Source organism: Cygnus atratus, chromosome 3, assembly GCF_013377495.2.
Source record: "Cygnus atratus isolate AKBS03 ecotype Queensland, Australia chromosome 3, CAtr_DNAZoo_HiC_assembly, whole genome shotgun sequence".
Lineage (NCBI taxonomy): Eukaryota > Metazoa > Chordata > Aves > Anseriformes > Anatidae > Cygnus > Cygnus atratus.
Window position 1 is genome coordinate 62,399,209 of NC_066364.1, and position 23,079 is coordinate 62,422,287.

The 23,079-nt window shown below is 44.1% G+C and overlaps 1 protein-coding gene across 1 annotated transcript in view; it reads right to left on the minus strand.

Moving 5' to 3' along the window:
- Positions 1-20,791, minus strand: part of NHSL1 (NHS like 1) — a 166,358-nt gene extending 145,567 nt beyond the window's left edge. Inside the window, exon 1 of the mRNA XM_050709742.1 lies at positions 20,434-20,791. Coding sequence (XP_050565699.1) covers positions 20,434-20,791 — 358 coding nt within the window. The remainder of the gene's footprint in view (positions 1-20,433) is intronic.
- Positions 20,792-23,079: the final 2,288 nt, after the last annotated feature.

Genomic DNA, 23,079 nt, shown 5'->3' on the forward strand with positions numbered 1-23,079 from the left:
CTCTACTTACGGGTTAAAAGACAAAAATACTGCGGTCACTGTGAAACCTGTATCACTCTTCCTTCCATAGTAGTGGCCGTGGGCAGGGAACAAATGCATCTCACAAAAGCCAAGGGTTTTGACACAGTTTGACCAATGTCCAAACATTGGAACATTGGTTCATATCCAACACAAATCATTAAAGGTGAAAAACACTATAATGCTAGCTAGCCAGTCATCTCAGCTTTCATGGAGGCAACATTTGATCGGTTTGCTCGCTGGTACTGTGACTATTAATTACAGACTGGCTGGTTATAGTAAATTCACACTTACCCAAGAGAAGTCAAAAGATGTACTGTGCATTGATGATGCTGGTACCAAAAAAGTCCACATGATGCTAAAATCCCAGAAATCCTGACTCTAACTACATCACTGACAAACTACAACCTAAGCACTCAGGATCCACGTTAAGTATGACCAAGCATTAGGGACAAGGAATAAAACCACCATGAATTTTAAACATTTCCTTTGAATGAATAGTTTTCGATTGGAGACACTGAAAACGAAGGAAAAAAACATAACACGGTGTTTGGATTCTGTCTTGGAGTTGATTTTGAGAAATGCCTTCTTCATGTGGGTAGACAAAGTTCCAAAACGTGATCATAAACCAAGCATCCCAGATAGACAACCCGCGAGTGTCACCAGCTTGACAATCTTAAGGCAGTTTCCCAAACTTTTTAAGACTTGCATTAGAAATGAACACATGCATAGAGGTGGAATCAGATAAAAAACAACACTGATGAGAAGCAATTAGGCAATAACTATACACTGGGCAGTAAATAGCTACCCACTATCAATAGCAATATGCCTGCTCATTCCAGCACATCTATTAGGTATCACACAGTGCTGAGAGCTAAATTGTACATGTAGTTGTGCTTACAAACACCGTACAGAGCAAGTATGTGGAGCAATAACAAACTCCCCATCCCAAGGAGAAATTCAAAAGCAGACACCGTGTGCACCTCACAGAAAAAAGAGCTCATTTTAAGGGGCATGACTGTTACAACCAGAACATTCCGAGAACACAAGAGCTTTTTAGGAAGCATCAATATGAAATGGAAATGTATAGAACAAGGGAAAACAGGATAGAGATGTGCAAGGGAAGAAAACAGAGAGGAAAAAAACAACCACCAAGCAGGAAGAGGAAACTTCATTTTAATGCAAAAGGAGATGAGAAACCAATGAATATAAGAAGAGCTAGGCAGGGCTGGACACAGAGAAGCAGCCCTCCCACCCCAGCTGCTGGGGAAGCAGGATTATGGGGAGTCCTAAAAGCTCTGAGTTTCCAGCAAAACAAAAGAGAACAACAGACAGAAAAAAAAAAAAAAGACAAGTGCAGACCTGTCTGTTTGGACATTAGCACTACTTTCTGGTTGCATGAAACACACCATTTATGAACAGCCTTCTAAAAAACCCTCTTCCGTATCTATGAAAGCAGCTACAAAGAGGAAGGGGTATTTTTCTGTCTCCTATGTATTTAGGATCTGGGATGCATCTGTGTTGCTGTGCTCTGAACTCAACATCAGCTGCTTTCTGCCCCTGCCATGTAAGTCACAGACTGCTGTACCAGGCTGAGAAGTTCACTGACTCAGGTTTTTCAAGACACCGGGCATTTTTAATCACTGAGTTGTAATGCAGACTAACGTTGAGCAAAACTGGTTTAATTTGCATTTAATTGCAGCAGTAGATCAAGCTACACAGGTCTGGCATCAATTTCAATAGGTAAAACTAATGAATACCCAAGGTGTGTGAAAGAAACAGGAATTTCAGCTAAGAGAAAATTCCAGTCCATACAGACAAAGAAAAGAGACAGCAAGAGAGAGGGGATGTACAGAGAAACACGGGAAGCAAAGTTTTCCATTTTGGTATGCCAAAAATACTTGGCTATCTAGGTAAAGGAATTAGATTTATAAACTACATGGAACTGAGAACCCAGAATTGGATACACAGAACTTTTTATTAGTAACAGTTGGTATTATTATTAAAGACATGAAAAACATCACTGGACTAAAGTAGAAAAAATCCTGGAGCACTGACCAAACCCCACATTAACCGAAACCAACTAAGTGCCCTAACTCCTAAGCTACAAAGCCTAGGGAGGCTTCTTCTCTAATTTCATGTTTTCTGGTGCCATGACCTCAGCTTCAACAGGAGGGATAGAAAGTGCTGCTATTTCACACCAGCCCAATGTCTGCAGCTTGTGCATGCTAACAGGCTTCAGTCTGAAGAGACCACTAAATGAAAGCCACCTGTAGTTGTCCTTAGAGAATTAAAAAATCTAGGAGGGAGGTATCAGCTGAGCTTAGGCCTTCAGGTTTAGCTTGCAAGGTAAGTTGCTGGACATCAAGTTGAAACTGCATGTCTTAACATCCTCCCAAGGACATAGTTATGCACATATGGTTTTACAGTAAGCAATGCCAGACAAAGAGTTCCTACCAGGTTCTTTCCACAGTTATCTGAGCTTGGCTTGTTTCTCTGATCAACTACATGCTCCAGTGGCTGAAACTTGCTGAAAAGACACAGAAGCTGTCCTGAAACATAAGTCATCATAGATTGAAGTGTGCTGCAGTTTTATGCAGGGCACCACTCCAACATCTAGGCACACACACTGTACTTGCCTCTGTCACTCTTGCATCGTATCAGGCAAGGAAGGCCTATTTATGTATTAGTGTGTGAAATAATTATTCTGTTTGGGAACATGCAGCAATCGTATCCATCCAATTTTAGGTCAAAACAGTGAGAGCTGAAGTATGAAGCTATTTCACAATCACGGCACAGATTCTGTTTGTAACTGTTCTAAAAATCCCAACTCGACCCCATCACCTTGTTGAAGGGAAGCTGCTGACACCAGTGCAGTGACAACTCCCAAGCTTGTCCCAGGGAGCACCTGGTGCCACCTCCCACAGCCTTGATTCAACGCAGGCTTCAAACCCTGCATTACCAGAGCCTCTCAGTGCTCACTATGCCACTTTGCCTCAGAAAGCAAAGCGAAAAGCCATCCAGAGAACAGCCAGATAACAACCATGTCTTAGCGGGGGGAGATATCACAGGCTAAGGGATAGAGAAAAAAAAAAATAATAATTTTCAAAGCTTTCTACTGATACATGCTTAAACTAAAAACAATCAAAGCACCCGCAAGCAGCAGGCACAGACTTCATTTAACAGGTGATGAAAGAAATGTATATTGTTTGTATGAAGGTACGAGGCTTCCATGTCAGCCAAGAAACCTGCACTACAGCATTTGTTATCAACTCTGTGCTCTAAACTGATACCGCACTGTTTTTCTCCCTCATATATTCTTCCCAGCGGCTTATTTTTCAAGAAGGTATAATGACTAACAGATGCCACGGCAGCACGGTCCTCAAGGAATGGTAATTAACAGGGGTGGGCTGGGTGGTTGGCCCCAGAGCCAGCTGGATGAGCTGGACACCCCTCAGCAGGGAGCGGGACGTCTCTGGCCAGACTGGGAGGGACCGAGGTGGAGCAAACCAGGACCATCCAGGTGCCTTCCACAAAATGGAAGAATTTCAGAATACTCACACTACTGACTTTGCTAAAAAAATTTAAAAGTAACAACTATAAAAACAAGCAAACAGTACGGAAAGCAAGGACGGGCTTGGTTAGCCTTCATAGCTATTCAGCTGAACTTCCATTATTGCAAGAATAAGAACAAGTACCTCAGAAGATTACAAAGAGTGAAGTTCCGGGCATGTAAATTTGAGTAATGCCTATGGTTGAAAAACCTCACTCTCATCATAAACACATGGTGCAGAGATGACATTCAGGGTTTCATAAATAAAAAAGCATTACTGTGGGGAATTACATTACCAAGAACAGATCTCAGCTAGCAATAATATGAATGACTCCATACAGGAGATCAGGCCACACAAGCTTATAGATAGCAGGCAGGTGAGAAGAAGGTTAGTAAATCTCATTTATTAATTTATTAATTACTTTTGAGCTAAAAATAATGTTTTAAAGTATTTTCTGTTGGGGGAATTGCTGTATTTTAAGGAATGAGTTGAGCAGAATTTTTTTTGTTTTGTTGTTGGTTTTTTTGTTTGTTCGTTTAAAGAAACCCTAAAAACATCACTACTATCGATCTGATCTTAAGACAATAATGACTTTCAAATGGTATTTCAAAAAATATATTTTAGCTTAATGCACTTATAAACAGGGAATCATTTTAAACAGTGGTCTATCAACCCATAAGCTGAACAAAAATACTGAAAACATATTCATGCCGTTAGCCACTCTACAGTCAACAAAATAGTTCAGAACATTTTATTCAAAGCCGTTTATTAAAGAAAATGAGGCCTTATATTTAAGTATTTCAGTATTTATTATATCCTTTGGGAATGGTTACAGAAAGTTAAACTACACACCAACTTAGACCAAAACAACTAATCTCTTTTCATTTCACACTTTGTGCTAATTCTCAGCAAATCTGCATGTGCACATTTATTTTGGAATAGGATACCTTTCCAAAACATTGCCACTGGCTTTGAAGAGGTGGAGAAAGGTAGTGCCAACACCACGTGGTCATAAAGCGACGGAGAGCTGGCCAAGTAGGTACCAGAACTGGCTCCCATTTGATGGTTTTCTCTCAAGTGCCACTGTAACCTGGGGCTGCTCGAACTCACACTAACTGGCAGCAGCCCCACATGGCAGCGCTTGGCCGTGCTTCCTCAAGTTGTTCAGCACATTTGCTTGCCAGGAGCTGCCAGATGCCCTACACATGTGCTTCACCGCCTCTGTGCCAGCCAGTGATTTTGCCTGTCCTGTGGAGTCACCGTAGCACTTTGTTTTGTCCTTGCCTCGTGTTTTGGTATGCACACACACCAAGACAGAACAGCAAAAAGGAAATAGCCTTTTAAATGAATGCAAGTGTGGGGTAAAGTGTCTTTCCTCAGCATAACAAAAATAAAATAAATAAATAAATAAATTTTAGGGCTTTATAAAATTCAGTTCTGTACATTTGCTTCCCCTTTTGGATACTGAGACACAGACTGAAATCCACACCTCTTTTAAAGTCTTGACCTGATGTTTGAGACCACAGGAACCACCACTACTGCATGGCTTCAACTACAGTGAATTTTCCTCCTTGCTTCTTGTTACTCTTCTGCACATCTAATCAGCAGGTTCTGATATGGACCAAGTAAAACACCACAGCAAGAAGCTGCTGGTCACCAGCTGCAGCACTGCAAAAGATCCATCTTCCCCTGCAACAGAAAGGACAGCGCTGCCTTGCATGACTGTGCATTTTGTCTCAGTGAAACAAAGACACTGCACTGCATTCCTACATTAGCAAAAGTTCTCATCTTTTTATTCCTAATAATCATCAAAGCCCCATTAGCACAGTGTCTCGAGGTCTGTGCTGTGGCTCTGACTGGAAACAATTTCTGTCTCTGAACAAAATCTCACACTACTGCACGAAGCGGCCTGTACCACCAGGCAGACCACAGCACCAGCAAACCAGTCAGCCACGCTCAGTATCGCTCATCTTAGATTAGGCCTGATGTTATTTTTATTAGTAGAAATACTTACCTCTTCCCAGCATCAAAGAAACAGGTCTGCAGCTGAAGCAGGAGTGGTCCCACCAGCAGCCTACAGGACAAGTCTATCTGGGTTGTCGCTTTTCGTCAGGCAACTGAAAGTAGGGGTACTGCTGCCAGACATGGGATGTTGAGACCTGAAAGCCACCACTGCCATATAAACTGGGCAGAAATCATGGTTGCATGGTACCAGAAAAGACGTTGACCCACGAGTGATGGACAAACAGAAGGGAACACGACTGTGGCAGTGCAGGCAGCCTGGGACAAAGTGAGAGCCCCGGCAGCCTCATCGTTCAAAGCTTTTTCTGAGGTAGCAGTGATGGGGAACAACACAGGCAAGATAAACACAGGCTCAATGCCTATCTGGATTGGAGATCTCATTCTAGCATGTGTTCAGGTATGTTTTTCCTTTACCACAACAAGAGTTTTACTACATTTCCTTTCCACCTAACTACTGAAACTGTTGATTTTGCTCCCCTCCCGCACCCCGCAGCCAAACAATGCAAGGTATCCCGAGTGAACTCCAGCCCCAGTGCTCCAGGACAAGAAGGAACCTGCTCTACCTCCAGCCACCTAGGGAAGCACACACAGCCAAAACTTCCATTTTCAGACAAAACCCCCAAAATTCCTAACTTCTTCTATGATCTTCAGGGCCTTGTTATTAGTACAGATGCCATAAGCCTTCAAATTTCACTTGAGCTTTCTGATCATACTGAAAACTTCTCCATGGTCAGACCAGAGAAACTATTGGAAAGATTTTTTCAGTAAGTGTCTGTTCATTTCCAATTTCTGGGTTGCAAGCGAAAAGCACTGAAAGATTTAGGACTGATGTAAGTGTTAATCATCATGCTGCCAAAAAAAAAAATCCATACTGAGGTACTCAGAAATAGCACCCTATCATACAATCTGAAGTATATTATAACATATTTTTACATGCAGCAGTTAGAATGAGCTACGCACCTTTACATTTGTTACTTTTTACTTCTCAACCTTAATCTAATTTCCTTGAATTCTTTCAACTTTTATTCTGCCAGAAGCATGAGGAACAATTTATAGCAAAGCCTCAAAGTATTAAATCAGTGGGACTTAAACTCAAGGCCTCAAAAAATCCTGGACCCTGTCCTTACCTTAGGTGCTATGCAAAATATTTTTCCCATTAGCACTTTCCACATATAAAATTTCAAAAGCCACTGCAGACATTCACGTCTACCATTCACAAACTTTTTACTGTGAATTCTTCAGAGATTCATATTGCATAACTCAGCTGGAGTAAGTATTTGAGAGCTATTAATCATTGGGGATATCACATATACCTCTTTTATGAAATTTACTTAACTGAAGTCAAAAAGCTTTTGACCCTTTCCACAGAAATTCTCAGACATACCGAAATTACTTCATAAGGTATGTGTACATTATGATCCTTAACCAGTTTCTGTGGTAAAAACTTCCTTCAATTTGTTTGCAAAGGGCTGCTAGAATTAATCAAAGTGGGGATTTTTGAGAAAGGCTTTTGAGGACTGTTGAAGCAGAAGGAAAGATTTCAGCACAGGAATTAATCAACAGACTAGTGAGACGGCTTCCAGCACAAGCTGGATTTGAAGGAGCAAGCATTAATCACAGTGCTGCAGAGAGTGTCTTTGGGCATATGAGCAGGTGAACAGGTAACCCGAGGCAGCTTTGGGCCGTCCTAATATCGATCATTATCGAAGTTATTGATGTGGTGAACTTCTTCAGTGCACCTAAATGAAATGTTATGATGATAATAAAGTATTAATTTCATGTAACACTGGGATGAAGAATAATGCCTTGTATTTCAAAATCTATGAAGTATTACAGGGAATAATGCTATTATTTTTATTGTTCATTAAAGCTGTCTTAATTTTCAAAATCAGTCCAAGTCAGCAAAACAGCAGGCATTCAGAGAGGTTGTGGAGACTATTTCCAAAATCATTGTATTATAGAAGATCCTACAAGCTTACAGTACAAGAGAGCTGGTCATTATTAGAGGTCTCATAGGGATGCTGGCAACCCTGAGCACCCTAAGCATCAGCACTATTCATAGGATCTCACCCACAGCATTTTATCTATTAAGGATTTTTGACTTACTCTTCTTCTAAAATTCCCTCCAGCAAAACAAAACAAGTTGCACTTTTGCCCCTCCCATTCATCTGGGTTTTATAAACAAAAGCCTGTCAAAAAAACTGGCAACAGTAAAACATACACAATAATCTAACTTGGCTGCAAGGTGGCTGCAGAGGACAGACCCTCGTTAATTCAATGGGACTGATGTTTGCCTCCCATGCTAATCTTTTTTCATTTCAATCCATCCATCTCAATTTGTGCCTTCTGGTCTACCCACTTTACCTTCTCCATCTGCAGAAGAAGAAAAAAATAAATAAAAAAGCAAAGGAAACATCAAATAATTATGGCAGCACAGACTGCCACAATACCCACTTTCTGATTCCAGGACACCCCAGACCGCTGGCAGAAGTCCACAGCACCAGACCCAACATGCCACCGCTCACCCCACCACTGCCGTCCTGCTCTTATACCATAGTCATTACAAACAGTAACAAAGCTTGATTAAAAACTCAAGACTTTGGCTTTGAGAAGTCCTGGGTGGTGGTGGCCTTAGCAAAAGAAAAAAATGTAGAAGACATTACAAAAATCAATGGTTTCACAGCAGCATAGAAAACAGGATGTATTCCACAGGCTATGACTATTCTCCTTAGGTACACAATAGGGGGAAAAAAAACATTCATTATGCTCAAGTATTTACAGCCAGACTTCTCAGCGAACCCCATTTTTGCAAGGTTTCACAGTAGAAAGCAACAGAGGTGCCAAATACCTGAAATGGCAAGCTTATCCACTGCATATTTCCCAGAGGTGCTACAACAAAAATCAATTTACATGTACAATTCAAAGAGAGTGTAGGACAAGAGAATTCTGATGCAAAACGGTGATGTAGTATTTAAATCTCTTAATTTTAGAATGATCTGATAGTCTTTTGAATTGACATCTCAAATTTGAAGTTTTATTCCAAGAACTTATACATAATATCTTTCATATGGCAAAAGTCCTGCCAAGAGTTTTAAATATAGCTTTATCAAATGCCAGTTTGGCTTCCTCCATGTGAATTTGGATACTTTAACTAGAGTTTATGAACTTTCCTTGGGGGGAAAAAAAAAAAGTATAATAATAGTTTACTATTGTGTGTGTAAGTAATATTTTATGTAAAGTACCAGATAATCCTGGAGTCTAAGTAAAAAAAGAAACATTTTAAAATAAGTGATTTTTTTCTCCAACAGCTTTTATTTAGCCCTTAAATCACAGGTTTCATTTAAAGCACCATCATGTGTACAAAGTCCTGCCAATTAACTCAGCCTAAAAGGGCGCTTAGTTAGGGGAACGATAGGAAAATACATTCATTAACAGCAACTCAGGCTACTGAGGGACTACTTTATTCAACCTACTGCTGCTGTGGATGATGAAAAAGATGTTTTCTGTAATTCTCAATGGAGTTCTCTTGCTTGTCTCCAGCAAAATGAAGAACAGAACTATACGGTATCCTTCCTAACCTGCTTAATAAAGCTCCTTGTGACAAGCAAAAAAAAAGGCTATTGTTTTAATGTAACCTAGATCCTAGACAGTTTCCAAAAACCTAGCCAAGAATCTTTGTCAGAATTTTGAAAAGGAAGCTGGTACTGAAATTCTTGGGCATGCATTAGGGTTGTTCAGGATGCCTCCTGCAAACACCGAATGCTTTCCACTCTGAAAGAGACATTGCCAACAGTATCTGTAAGGTGAGACAGCGGAAATAGCTTCCACTATCTCCACTGGAGGTAGTTTCCATCCTTTTGATCACTAAGTTTATTATCTTGTCCTTCAACAAAAGCAGTAGGCATTTTTTTGCTGAGACTATTAAAGTTATTCCACAGAAGCACTGCAAGGTCGTAAGTCCTCCTGTAACTAATTATGTGATTTTTGGCTGCCAGCTTTGCTACTTGATTAACTAATATTTTCCCTTACCCAACCATTTTCCAACAAATGTGTTAAGACATTTACCTAAGGCCGCAGAGTATTCCATCTCTCTTGTTCAGGTTGCCCATCCTGGGTGGACAAATTACCACCCCTCTTGGCCAACCTTCTAGGAAGGAAGAGTCTACAAGCACTCCTGTTTATACTACTTTGCCAAGAGCCAATTGGCACAGACTGAAATAGAAGAAATTCCACTCAAACAGAAGGAAAACTTTGTTACTGAGAGGGTGATCAAACACTGACACAGGTTGCACAGATAGGTTGTGGACACTCCACCCTTGGAGATAATCAAAACCCAACAGGACACAGCCCTCAGCACCCAGCTCAAGCTGTGCCTACTGTGTGTAGAGGGTTGGACTAGATGATCTCTGGAGGTGCCTTCCCATTTCTGGAAAAGTATTCATATTTATTTTTATAAGCCACTAATAATAATATAAATGAAAAATATTTATGAGTATAGACATAACTAGTGACAAAACCAAGCACAAACTTGCCAAGCTGACATGAGTTCAAATGAAGACACGCTTTTGTCCACTGTGACCTAATTCATTTTTCTACTGGTTGTACCACATAATGTATTTAAATCATTCAAGTATTTGATGCATTAACCTGCAGTACAATATGTAGAAAGCTAAACTATGTACTCCTCATTCTCCTGTTGACAAACTGTAGCAATTTCCAGACTGCAGCAAGTTTCAAAACTTGCCAGCAAGGTTACTAACAGCAACAAAATGGTCAGTAAGGAAAAATCTACAGCATTATGTGTGCTGGGAAAAGGGAAGGGAGAGGAGGAGAACATGCTCTCTGAGAGCAACAGGGCCAGAACAACACGTCTCAAACCGCACACCCTCCCATCCCATATACCAGGCTTTCCAGAGGGGTCATCACGAGTTACAGAATTCGAGCCAGCCTCAGCAACGAGTGGGAGCAGGCCAGATAACGAGCACTGCAGACGGCTTTGGTCTTCCTTACAGTCACATAGACATGATGTCTCTGTAGCAGATACAGAAAAAACAGGCTTTTGTAACGTGACAAACCAAAGAAACACCAAGAGCTCCGCGTTTTTGTGGCATTCCTTGCCTCAGGCAAACACTCAGCGGATTTCTAATTACCTGCTCTTCATCTAGACCTCAAGAAGGCCCATAACTATTTTGAAATGTTGGTTTCTTCAACCCAAGTCTTTTCAAACCACGCTTCACTGAATTGATATCTTCTAGCTTGCTTTGTGTGCGTTAAGACTAGGCTCTTTAAGGGCAGAGAGCCTTATGCTCACAGCTAAATCTGCATTGTGGGTGCACTACATAAATACTTTCTCATGTTTTAAGGAAATTGGTAAGAAGGCTGACACTGCAGCTTCACCGTCCCTCAGGACAAGCACAGCGTCCCTCTGCTCCATGCGGGGGACATCCAGCTGAATGGCCCTGGCCCACCGATGGCCACCGAGACAGGGCAGGGCAGGAGACCTGCCTCACGTTCACCTCACTTCTCCAGCTTTCTTTCCTTTCCTGACTAAAGGGGATGATTATCGATTACAACCCTGCATACCATCTATTATAATTATGATATAATTATAACTGTCACTATAATTTCAAAATCAGCTGCAATAATCTGTTTACTCAAACCACCATCATTAGGATCAGCGCTTGCCTCCCCAGGACGAGGTCAATCCTACGTGATGCTGCGGGGGATTTTCGTGAGCATGGAGGCAGGGCTGCGGCAGCACACCTTGCACACCCAGGGCAGCCACATCTTAGTAAGTTCTTTCTCATATGTAAAATGTTAAAGTTCCCAGACTGCAGATGTTGTTCCTCTGCTGCGCAATACATGGCCTCTATCCTTCCAACACTACAAATCAAAATAGTGTAAGACAGACTATAACTATACACTTTGCTGCATTATTTATCATTTATTCATTAACATACATTTCAATCTTACAGAGTGACTGTTTCCAGAAATTTGGATTCTTGGATGTTTTCACTGGCTACTGCATATATTGGAAGAAAAAAAAAAAAAGAAAAAAAAAAGAAAATTTCAGGAAAAATTATTTTATTTGCAACAGGTCCAGAAGGGAGAGAGAGGGAGGAGGTGAGGGAGGGAGGGAGGAAGGGGAAGGTAGGCAGATCTTGCTGTGTAATCAAGCAAACTTTGCATGTCCTATATTTCTTTTAAATTGAAAATCACGTGCCGCACCTAATAAAAATAAATGCTTTACTTGAACTTTGTAAGAGCTTGTTCCCATTTGCTGGTAGTTGGCCTCCTTTTTTCTAATTCAACATTTTTAAGCACCTCCAAGAAGCATGTGGCTAATATTTTGTGGTTCAATTTTTAACATTTAAAGATTCTGCATTAGTCAAACTTCACTTGGTTTTTCAAGCCATTTTCAAGCCATTCGAACAGATTCAGTTATTTAGCCCCAACTATATATTTAATAGGCAGGGAAAGCCAACACCCTTCACTTGGGAGCTCTTTCCTCCCATACAATAGGAACAAAAGGTGCCACTAGAGATAACCTACAAAGCACTCCTCTCAGGTCCTGCTGAGCTTCCCATAAGAGAACTCCATCTGTTGCCAAAAGCCAAAACTCGCCAAAGTAGAAAACAGAAGACAGATGTCCCTTTGCTAGAAGAAAGGCTAAGCTTGCTTTCTTACTCAACCCCAGACTGTTGGGAAAACTTATCAATGTGACAACTGACCTAGAATAATATATGTAGTAAGCCAATGCATGGCAATATTTATCTCACCACTTAGAAGTTGATGAGAGCTCTTCTGTAGCCAGCATTTTGATTAGGAAAGGGAAAAACAACAAACAAACAAACAAAAAAACTTGGGAGGAATGAAGAGAAAATGTTCACGTGTAGAAGCCTCTTGTATTCATTTTCCACTTGGCAATTCAACCAGGAAAAAAAATGGAAAAAAAAAAAAAAAGAAACAGTCACTATTACTCAGTATGCCTGGAATCCCTATTTATTGCTAGTAGAAAAATTAAGTGGCTCAAATTTTCAAATACAGTAAGCATCCGTAGTTCCAATTTACTTCAGGAGGCATCTGCCATAGTCCTAATGTCTGAAATGTGGGAGCTAAGTCACTTAAAAAATTACAATCAAAATTTACTTAGACTAAAACCTGATTACAGTGAAAAGAACATCCAATCAACTAACTTAACAGGTCCACTCATTGTCAAGATATTAAACTCCAGATTAAAACAGGCCTGCTGCTCACATGCAGATTAGGGAAATTAAACACACTGAAACACGAAAATGTCATTTAAGCTCAAAAGTTACAAGAACTCAGCCACAGAGCTAAATTAAAGTGAATTCCTATGAGCTTTTTAGTTCAAGTAATACCTGGATATTCCTACTTCAACCACTGTAATGGTGTAAATGGTTTGCTCTTGATTTATACTACGATAGCAGAGCAGCAGGTGTCTCTGTGTTTGGTAGGGAAGCATTAAAAATTTAGTTCATAGGAAGTCTTCAGTTGAATTCTTATGTATAAGTAGGAACTGACTACCAACTCCCCAGGCAGCTGAAAGAAAAAAAAATGAAAAAGAAGAAAAAACAACAAAAATCCCATTGTTATTATCAAGATCTCAAGACCTTTGCACCACAGCAATGTGCTGAGGCCTGAAGCTTGCTGCCAGGAATGCACGCACAGGCTTTAGAAGAGACAGATCTTCATGGGGCTATTGCTTCCAGATATTGTATTTTTTAAACACTTGAAAACCAGCACAATGAACTGGTTCAGTCATTGAAGGGACAGATTCAGACAGGATTAAGACTGCCACTGCACCACAGCCCCAGCTGGGAAGGCCTTATGCTGGGGCAAACACCCAGGGGTATGAAATGGAGGGCTGAGACAGGGTTGTCATGAGAAAGCCAGAAGCTCCACCAAATCTCACCCCATTTGTCTCTGTCTCTCCTGCCCAAACCCTCCCAACTACTGGACACGCAGAGTGCTGTATGTCAGGATGGGGAGATGCCCGCGGCCTGTTTTATCAGGTACGGTATGGCCTGCAAGGGGCAGGACGGCCATCACAGAGCGCCCACACCAGGAGCAGGATGGGTGCTGGAGATGGAGTACGTGCTCCACAGAGTACATGTGGGGTCAGAAGCCCGGACTACTACAGAGAAGGATGAAGAAAAATAAAACAGGCCTTAACCTAAAAAAAAACCAAACATGTAGACCAGTGTCTCTGATGGGGAAATTGCCCAGAGGAGTTATGGCAAAGTAATTACTCTGCGCTGACTCTCTGCAGGCATAACTACTCTGCCTCGAGATTGCAAGGTGACGCAAGCTAAACCACATTAAGCAGGGCCTTAAATGCTCGTATTCTAACTACTCTTAATTGTCAAAGGGCAAGGAAATCTCATACGGACCGTGCTGATTAAAGGACAAGAGACCAATAAATAAATAAATAAAAACGACTTAACATAAAGCGCTGTAACTCCCAAATGACAAAGAAAAAAAACATGACAGCCTGCAGCTAGAAGAAGCCCTGCCCAACTAAAACACAGTCCGATATAAATACAAACAACTTGCCAAGTCCGCCCACATTAATCTGCGCTTAACCCACAGGTACCAAGATATTTTTTTTCCAGTCTCTTAAGTGGCATGTCACCCAGGCTCTCTGGTACCGCCATCCAATCAGCAGATTTCATATCAAACCTGCAGCCAAGAACAACATTTAATTACCATGTTTAATTGATCTCGTTAACTGTTAGGATGGACAGCTTTGATCTTCTCTTCTGATAACTAGTTTACGACTACAGAAGAAACTGTGACTTTGCATAATTGCCAAGCCTTCGATGTGCATTTTTTAATTCCTCCTATTTCTCAATCGCCCTTTCTGCTTGTACTGCACTAACACCAGCTCCTCAGGGGCAGCAGTCAAAGCAGTTTTGGAAAAATAGGATTTCAAAACGCCAAGCATAACCATACTGCTACCTCTCCCTTCCTCTTTTTCTCCCCAAGGCAAGTAATCCTCTCCCTGAGTAAGAATTACCACGGTAGACCTTGCCTTAGACACGTTAAGTGCAGCATCCCATGGCTGCCATGGCACCAAGTGCTTCAGAATCAACTCTGCACGTGTGGCATCGTCTGCTCCCCATCCCCCTTGGAAACCTCGCTTGAATCTCCACTAGTGAGAGGCTGGTTTCAACTCCAAGGCAGAGGTTTTGAGGAATTTCAGCGGCTTCCACTGTGTTGTTTTATGTTTGTTATTAGGTTCACCCAAAAAAATGCCTCTTCTGCAGGAACTTCATATTAGCAGCTTAGGAGAGAAGCCCACAAGACCAAGATTACTAGCTCTCACTGAACCAAGCTGAGATTGTGCCAATGTGGATAGGAAGAGAAACTTCTGAGGACATTTTATTGTTTCCTTAAATATTTAGGAATGCTCAAAATAGATCTTAATTAAAAACAACCAAATACGAGTATGTTTAATTCATTAACTACCTCTCCCAAACACCGTTCTCCTGAATGATCAAGCCAATCATAAGATCTACAGAAATAAATCTTCATAGGTGTTGTATAATAGGTTCTGAGCAATACACAAAGCAGCTCTAAATTTCAGCCAAAGAGTGTCAACTGTTTTCAAAACAGCAAGCCAAATCCCCATCAAACTGAATTCAACTGGAGCTTTGCCACTCAGCAGGACAGCGACTTGGCCCACTGTCCCCATGGGAAATCTTTTTCTAACTCAGGCTTTCTTCCTGCTTATTTCAAGCGAAATCTCCTTTGGATCAGGTTGAATTTCCACAGATAATTAGTCTTGCACTAGCTAAATAAAGGAAGAGTTATATTGCTGCTCAGAAGCAATCTGAATAATTACAACGGGGTAAAAGAGAAAATTCCTTTTTCTTCTTCTTAGGCGAACTTAGCAATTAACTGTTTAACATGGCTTCAAGTTGCTGCTGAATCTTCATATTTCACAGCTACAGAGAGGAGAAAAGCACCACAGTGCATGGTCACCTGAAGCATCTGTAGAGTATCGTAGCTGAACAGCAGCTCCCAAATACCCAAACAGTCAAATGTTCGAACAGAACTTTTCAGATGAAAGCCAGTCCTTTCTTGCTAAAGCTTCAGCACAACATGGTTTGTGATTTTTTTTCTCTCCTTTCTTTCTCTCCTTCTTTTTTTTCTTTCTTTCTGGTTGGGTTTTCTAAAGAAGGTTTCTTCTTGCTCTTCCAAGATGATGGATATCTCATACCCACTTTCCTTACACTAGAAGCTACGGAAAGCCCAGAAAGTCAGCCAGACGGTTCATCTCCTGCCTGCTGCCGATACTGTCCTGAATAACGTTCACTTTTGGTGGCTAGGGATGGAGGAGGGGTTTCCCTAGGAATAAGCTGAATAAAGCTTCCTGTTCAGCTAAAGCAGGAAATGTGCTCCAGGACTGCCTTACACACAAAGAGTGGAAAATACTTACTAAACAAAATAGCAGGAGATGAAGTGTAAACTGGATTGTCCTTACATCATGCAGACAAATGGAAAGCCATGCTCCCCATCCCCCTCACTCTCTTTCATTAATGTGCTTAGACATGAAAAAACATATACATATGCATACACTTTCCACATGAACATCAAATGAGTATGCTCTGTGCCTTTAAAAGCAAACACCGAAGGATTTTAAACAACAACAGTAATTAGGAGGTAGCATTTCCTCCCTCCCACAGGATCAGTTTCTTCTTGTTAGGAGAGGAGGTACAACTGGCCAAACCCTATCCTACTACTGGCGAAACTGAACCAGAAGCTGTCATTAGGTTAACCTCCCAGCATTTCTCTCAAAACATCTCTTCAGAATGACTGAAAATAAACGGCATAGAAGAGGGAAGGGACAGCCTTCCAGTCTGTCAAACCATTAGGACTCAGAGAAAAGAGCAGCAATATTAATTTTTGCATAAATATTTGCTGATGGTGAAAGACAAGTATTAATGGAAAAAACATCCTTTGGTGTTCACTATAGAAACAATGACTGTTTAAGGCCTCACAGCGTTTCCCAAGAGCAGACCCTGTAATTCACGCCAGGTTTCTCTGCTGCCATCACACACCTTTTGATGAGCTCTGATCACTTCAAAGCAGCGCTTGTCCTCACCCACCCTGACATTTAAGAATGGAAAGTGATGAAAACTACATCATTTAATGCTAGGTCACAAATACAGATGCACAGTGCCTAGAAAATGAAAAGCTGTTAGGCAAGCTCTATGGTGCAAACCATGCTGCGGTGACTGTGTGCTGGAAACGTACAACAAAGCACCACGCAATGCACACAAACTTAATGAAAACCTGATGAAAGAGTGTCGAAAATCTACTGAATCTAATTAATTCTCTAGATGAGGCTACTGCACTTGAAGTCAGCTCACAAGCACTGCATGCGGCACTTCATTTTCATAAACCACCTTGAGCCATCAGTGCCTCCCACCACTATGAGTTATAAACCAGTCATCAGGCCCACAGGGACGTGTCTCAAATTTTGATGTCCCTTCTTATGGCACAACACCCTGCTCATCATGCAAAGCTCAAATAAGTGTCAGGAAAGCATTTCACCAAATGGCCTTACAAATATCCCCTAATTGCAAGAGGGAGTCAGGCACAAGTCTCTAAGCCGTGGGTCATGAACAGAGACTTCTCTGCCACCGTCGATGTAAAGGTTAAGACAGCCAAATGAAACCACAGAGAGCTGAACCTTTCCAGTGAACCCCATCACCAGTGGTGGACCCTGGAAAAAGCAACCATCACTGAGATCCCATACAACTGAAAGCTACCTTCAATATCCTAAAGCATATGTGAAACTAAACTATCTGAGTGTACGCGGCACACCAGTATAAAACACTTGGAAAACAGGCCTCCCAGTTGACAGGCATTACAGAAATCCAGCTAGCATTGACAGATGAGGAGGTTTCCCCCTTGTAAAGGTCGCAAGCATTCAGCGCCCACTGCAACAGAGGACATTATCAGCCAGACTGTGAAATCAGAAAGTTCTCCTGCATGTGGTGGAGTGAGGGGATGTACCTCAACGCTTTCACTAAAGCATGTCAAAGAGCTGGTAATAGAAGAGAAACAGCAGAGATCGTTCAAGACGTAATCAACTACTAAGAGACTCATACGTAGTAACTACTAAGAGCCTCATATGCAGAAACATACATCTGACAGCAGCACTTAGAAGCATAGGGATCCTACATGCATGCAAGGACATGATACAGCCTGACAGGCAAGTAGTGTTCCTGACTGTGCAGAACAACCCACCATAGACAAAGTTTTGTTGACCCATATTTGAAGTTTGCCTGTTCTCTGGTCCTTCCCATTAAAGATCACGCTGGGATCACCCAAGAAGCTTTGTTTCCAAGAGGAAATTATTGTCTGGGCCGCACAAAGAGAACAGAAAACATTTCTGCAAGTGGAAATTACCCGTGATTTGAAAAGCAGGTGTACAGTGTCCTATCCTCTCATCCTGAAAGCCAGACCAGGATATTTAAATCACCTGATACAATGTTGTGTTTCGCCTGCCTGTGTGCCACAAGAGGTCCAACAGTTAGTAATATTTTCCCTCCACAAGAAAACATTCACGAGCAAGCATCTGTTAAATGGGAAAGTAGCTTAATTCATTTACAACCCTTGTTCCTCTTACAGTCCCACTCCAGCAGTTTCCTCCATGAACTTTCTGTATCTTCAGAAATGGAAGAAAAAAAAAAGAAAAGGAAAAAAATAATAATAACACCACCCTTGCCATTGTTCCCAAACAAAGCCAGCATAATTAAACCAAACCATTCTTGTTGTTTTGGAGATATTTCCCTTTAAAGCCAGCAATGGGGTTAAATCTGCAGAGAAGCCTTGATGGCTGCCATTACAGAGGACTTCATGATGGTAACTACAACTCATCCTGCCCTGTCCCCTTGGCCCGATTACAATATGAAGAAGGCATGCACCAAGAGAACTGACATGTCTTTACGTGCAACTTCATGTCAACATGGTTAGCCTACGTATCAATTCCTTGGGCCTGATACACAAATAAAGTAATCTTGCTTTGCAAGAAGGCTGTATTTCAAGCAATTTAAAAAAAGGTTAGAAACATCTCATTTATCAAAGTAATCGAAAATTAATGATGAATTCTTTGAAAAGTAAATATTAGCAGCAGCAGCAACGCAACTGTTAGGTAGTGAAATGAAATTTGACAGCAGAGACTACCAAAGAATTTAAAACCACATGGGGAAAGGCAAACATAAGAACTGCACCCAGTTTGGGGAATTGCCATGACAAGAGGAAAGATCATTACATTAAAAACAATAACAAGCTTAGCTCAAAGAACTGAGTTATAATAATAATAACAATAAATAAGTAGCAAACATGTAACTTGTGCCAAATGATGACCAAGAGAGAATACAATAACCAAATGTCTGACACATGCAAAATGTCAGGGTTTGTACAGTGCAGCACTAGCCTCATTTCACTGTTCTCTTTAGATGTGTTGCACCACTTTATTGCATTAAGCTCCCTATTTAAACACAGAGATAAATAAATTCTGCTTTATATCAGGGTGTCGATGTAATACAGCACCTTACTGCAGGTATCTCCAGCAGGAAAACATTCATATTTTAAGTCTGAACGCACCATGCTATGCCATGCCATGCTAACATAACACTAGCAGAAAAGAATATATCTGTCTTGGTGAGGAGGAAAAGCTCCTTGAGTTTGGCAAGCACTCACACAGTACCAAGAAGTCAAACATGCTATCGCAAAACTTTAGCCAAACGCTTACTAACCACAGAAATAGCCTTTTGGTAAGAGCGATGACAGTTTCCTCCTTTGGAAGCAGGGGGGAATCGACTGAAGTACACCATAAGGAATGGTATAAGGAATAATTCTGCAATGAAACAGGCAAGTTACCCATACCGGGTCCATATTCTTTGAACCCCATCTATGAAAGGCCTTCCTTCCCAAATTTGTTGGCAAGTATGCCATATGCAAAGCAGGTTATCTACTTCCATTGAAATGAAGCCTATCAGTGGTCTCGGGGCATCAAGCCTGTGTAGGCTAGGCTTACACCTTACGCACCTTCTGTGACTCGTGACTGTTTCCAGCACACTGAGACAGCTAAGCTGATGCTGAAACCCATCTTTCACTTACTCTGCGGAGAGCTAGGACATGCACCAACGAAACTACGTGTAGCAGACCCAATTTTTGCATGATCCTTTCTCCCGAGTCAGACCAAGCTGGGGAAAGAAACTTTCTGTAGTCACGTGCAGCTGCACAATCACTTCTGCACAGTCACTTCTGAGGGACGATTTTCAGGCCGATATGGGAACTTAAGAAAAACCTCCCCGAAGTGTCGCTATGTCAGAATGCAAGGCCACGCCGGGACCCTGCTGTCTGCGCCCCGCACGAAGTTGCAGCTACGAACTCGGGATCAGCCTGCACGCAGCAGAGCAAAGCAGGAGCTCAGGAGAGCGGAGACGCACGAGCAGCTGGGAACTCCATCCAGCCTTCACTTCACCCGGCTCTCCCCGTGCACACACAAAAGAACTAATGGGGCAGGAGGGGCTGGGCTGTCAGGAGCCTGGTTGACCCCAAATCTAGCACAAACCCGTACCAGCACGGTGGGGTAAGCCGGGGGGCATCTCCCGGCGCGGGGAGCGCTGACAGCCCCCCGGATGTCCCGGGGCTGAGGCTTGGGGGCTGAGATTTCAGAGCTGAGGTTTTCGGGGCTGAGATTTCGGCCGGGCAGAGGCACTGCCAGACCACAGCGACCTCAGCCCCCGTCCCCCCCACCCCCGCCGCCCCCCCGCCCCCCCCGAGGCTCACTCACGGATCTTGACTTTGCGGTGGTCGAGGCGGGCGAGCAGCGCCTCCAGGGCGCCCAGGCGGCGCTGGAGCCGGGCGTTGCGGTGGCACAGCGAGTCCGCCTCGCTCAGGATCCCTCCGAAGATGTCCCCGGCGCAGCGGGAGAGGTCGGAGAGCTGCATGAGCAGCGACACCAGCGCGTAGGAGCTGACCTGCTCCAGCGCCCCGAAGAGCGGCACCGCGCCCCGGCGGCCCCGGCCGCCCCCCTCGGCAGCCCCGGGGGGGTCCCCCGGCCCCGGGCCGCCCCGCTCGGCGCCGTCGCCGCCGGCCTCCTCCAACCTGCACAGCTTCAGCGGCTCCAGGGTCCGCAGGGGGAACGGCATCGCGGCCGGGGGGCGGCGGGCAAAGCAGCGGGGAAGCGGGAGGGGGGGGGGGGGGCGGGGGTGAAGGAGAAAGAAGCGTCCCCGGCGCCGAGAGCCTCCCGAAAAAGTTCCGAAAAAGAGGAGAGGGAGGGAAGGAGGGAAGGGAGGGAGGGAGGGAGGACGACAACAACAACAAATGAATCAGGGCGGGCGCGCTACGCCAGCCGGGGCCGGCGGGGAGCCGGAGCCGCCCCGGCGCAGGGGGAGCCCCGCACGGAGCCCATGTGCGGGGGCTGCCGGCACCGCACCGCACCGCACCGCCCCGGCGGCGGGGAGAGACCCCGAGCAGCCGCGCTGCCCGGCGGCAGGGAGACAGGAAAGGGCCCGGGGCTGTCCCCCGCGAAAGTGGAGATCGGGGCGGGAGGAGGAAGCGTGGGAGGGGGGGCGAGGAGCTCTGGATGCGGCCACAAAGGAGGGAAAGCGGCCGGAGAGAAAGAGGGAGGGGAGGAGGAAGAGGAGGAGGAGGAGGAGGAGGAGCGGGAGGGGAGAGAAAAGCCCGGAGCAACCCCACCTGGGGAACCCCGGCGCCGCTGCAGGCACTTTTCTGAGCGCACCAAACTCCCGACCCGGAAAGCGAGAGCTGGGGAGAGAGGAGGGGAGAGGGGGGGAGCAGCCTCCGCCAACCTGGGAAAAGCACAAGAGGCCGCCGCCTACCTGCGGCTCCCCGAACTGGAGCCTCCGCCACAGCCTCACCGTTCCCGGGCGGCCGGCGCCGAGGCTGCGGCCCGGCCTCGCTGCCCTCGGCCCCGCGGGGCTCCCCGGGAGGGCCGCGGCCGCCGCCCCCTGCCCCGAGCCCGGTGCGAGAGGGGGGAGCCGGGGCCGGGCCCTGCCCCGCCGCGGGACGGCCTGGAGAGAGCTGAAGCCAAACCCAGGCCTGGGAAGCCCCCCCGCGCCCTGCCCCTGGAAGAGGCGATCACAGGATGGTTTGGGTCGGAGGGGACCTTGAAGACCATCCAGTGCCAACCCCCCTGCCATGGGCAGGGACACCTCCCACCAGACCAGGTTGCCCAAAGCCCCATCCAGCCCGGCCTTGAACACCTCCAGGGATGGGGCGATGGGCTCTGCATTGGGTGGTCGCTCCCATGGGCTGCTCCCCCAGAACCGATTTAGCCTACGAGCGACTGTTGACAGCTGCTATGTCATTTTAATTGGGCACCGGGCTGCTGGCTCCACTCCTGATGTATGATAAAGAGAAGAACGTGGTCTCACGCTGTTTGTGAAAAGGGCTCTGGGGAAAAGCAGTTGTATGGCCCTTTCGGCCCCATGGCCAACTCCATTCCCTCCGCAGCTGATGCATCAGTGTGATGAAAGAAACGGAAGCAGGAGGAGAAGGGATCCTGGGACGGATCCAGTGCGCCCTTTGCATTTTGGGGCTGCATAACTGAGAACAAAATACTCTGAATGACAGTAATTCTCATACACAGTTTTAGCCTTTGTTGCTTGAGGGAAATGGGAAGTAAACAATTCCATGGGTAATTTTTCAGAAGCTCCTTGGTGCATGGAGGAGTTTGGGGGCAAGGCCGCAGACAGTTGAGCACAAAGCAAAGACTTGGTGGCATTCTACAGGAAATGGTTTTAGGGGTGATACTCATATGCAAAAACTGGAAGTCACTAATTCTTCTCATCTACGAAGCATAAAAAGGCTTTCGTCTTCAAGTTTTCCTTGAAAGAACAACAACAAAAGCAACACAATCTGGTGTTATGAGGAATAAAAACACCTTTCTTCAGACCTCAGTCCAAACAAGTTACCAATGGACAGCTTCGGAAGACTTTTGCTGCCTTTCTGTTACGGGCAGTACAGCTGGGTGCCTGTGTGCCATATTTGTAGAAATGATGAGAAGAACATGGTGCAAACAGGCCGAATGGTGTTTAAGCAAGGACTAAACACAAAAGGAATCCCAAGCAATAATCTTACAACAGCAAAGCTGTCGGTATCGATTAGCAAAAGATAGAAAGCAGTCATTCTCTCATATTAAATTCTTCTGGTTTTATTTTGGGACATAATGTCTTCATTAGTTCTTAGACATATTTGTTTGGAGTAGTCATTTGATAAAAACCTGTTCACCAGGCTGTTTGAATTGAGACGAGTGCATCCTTGTATCTGTCTTGTTTAAACTACGCAAGGATCGAGGGAAGCCAACTATCAGGTGGGCTTAAATGGAAAACACAGTAGGAAGAAAACAAGCAGAGAAAGTTCAGGTGTCAGCTGAAGACAACCCACAGCAACATACCTGCTGGGGCTTAGCATA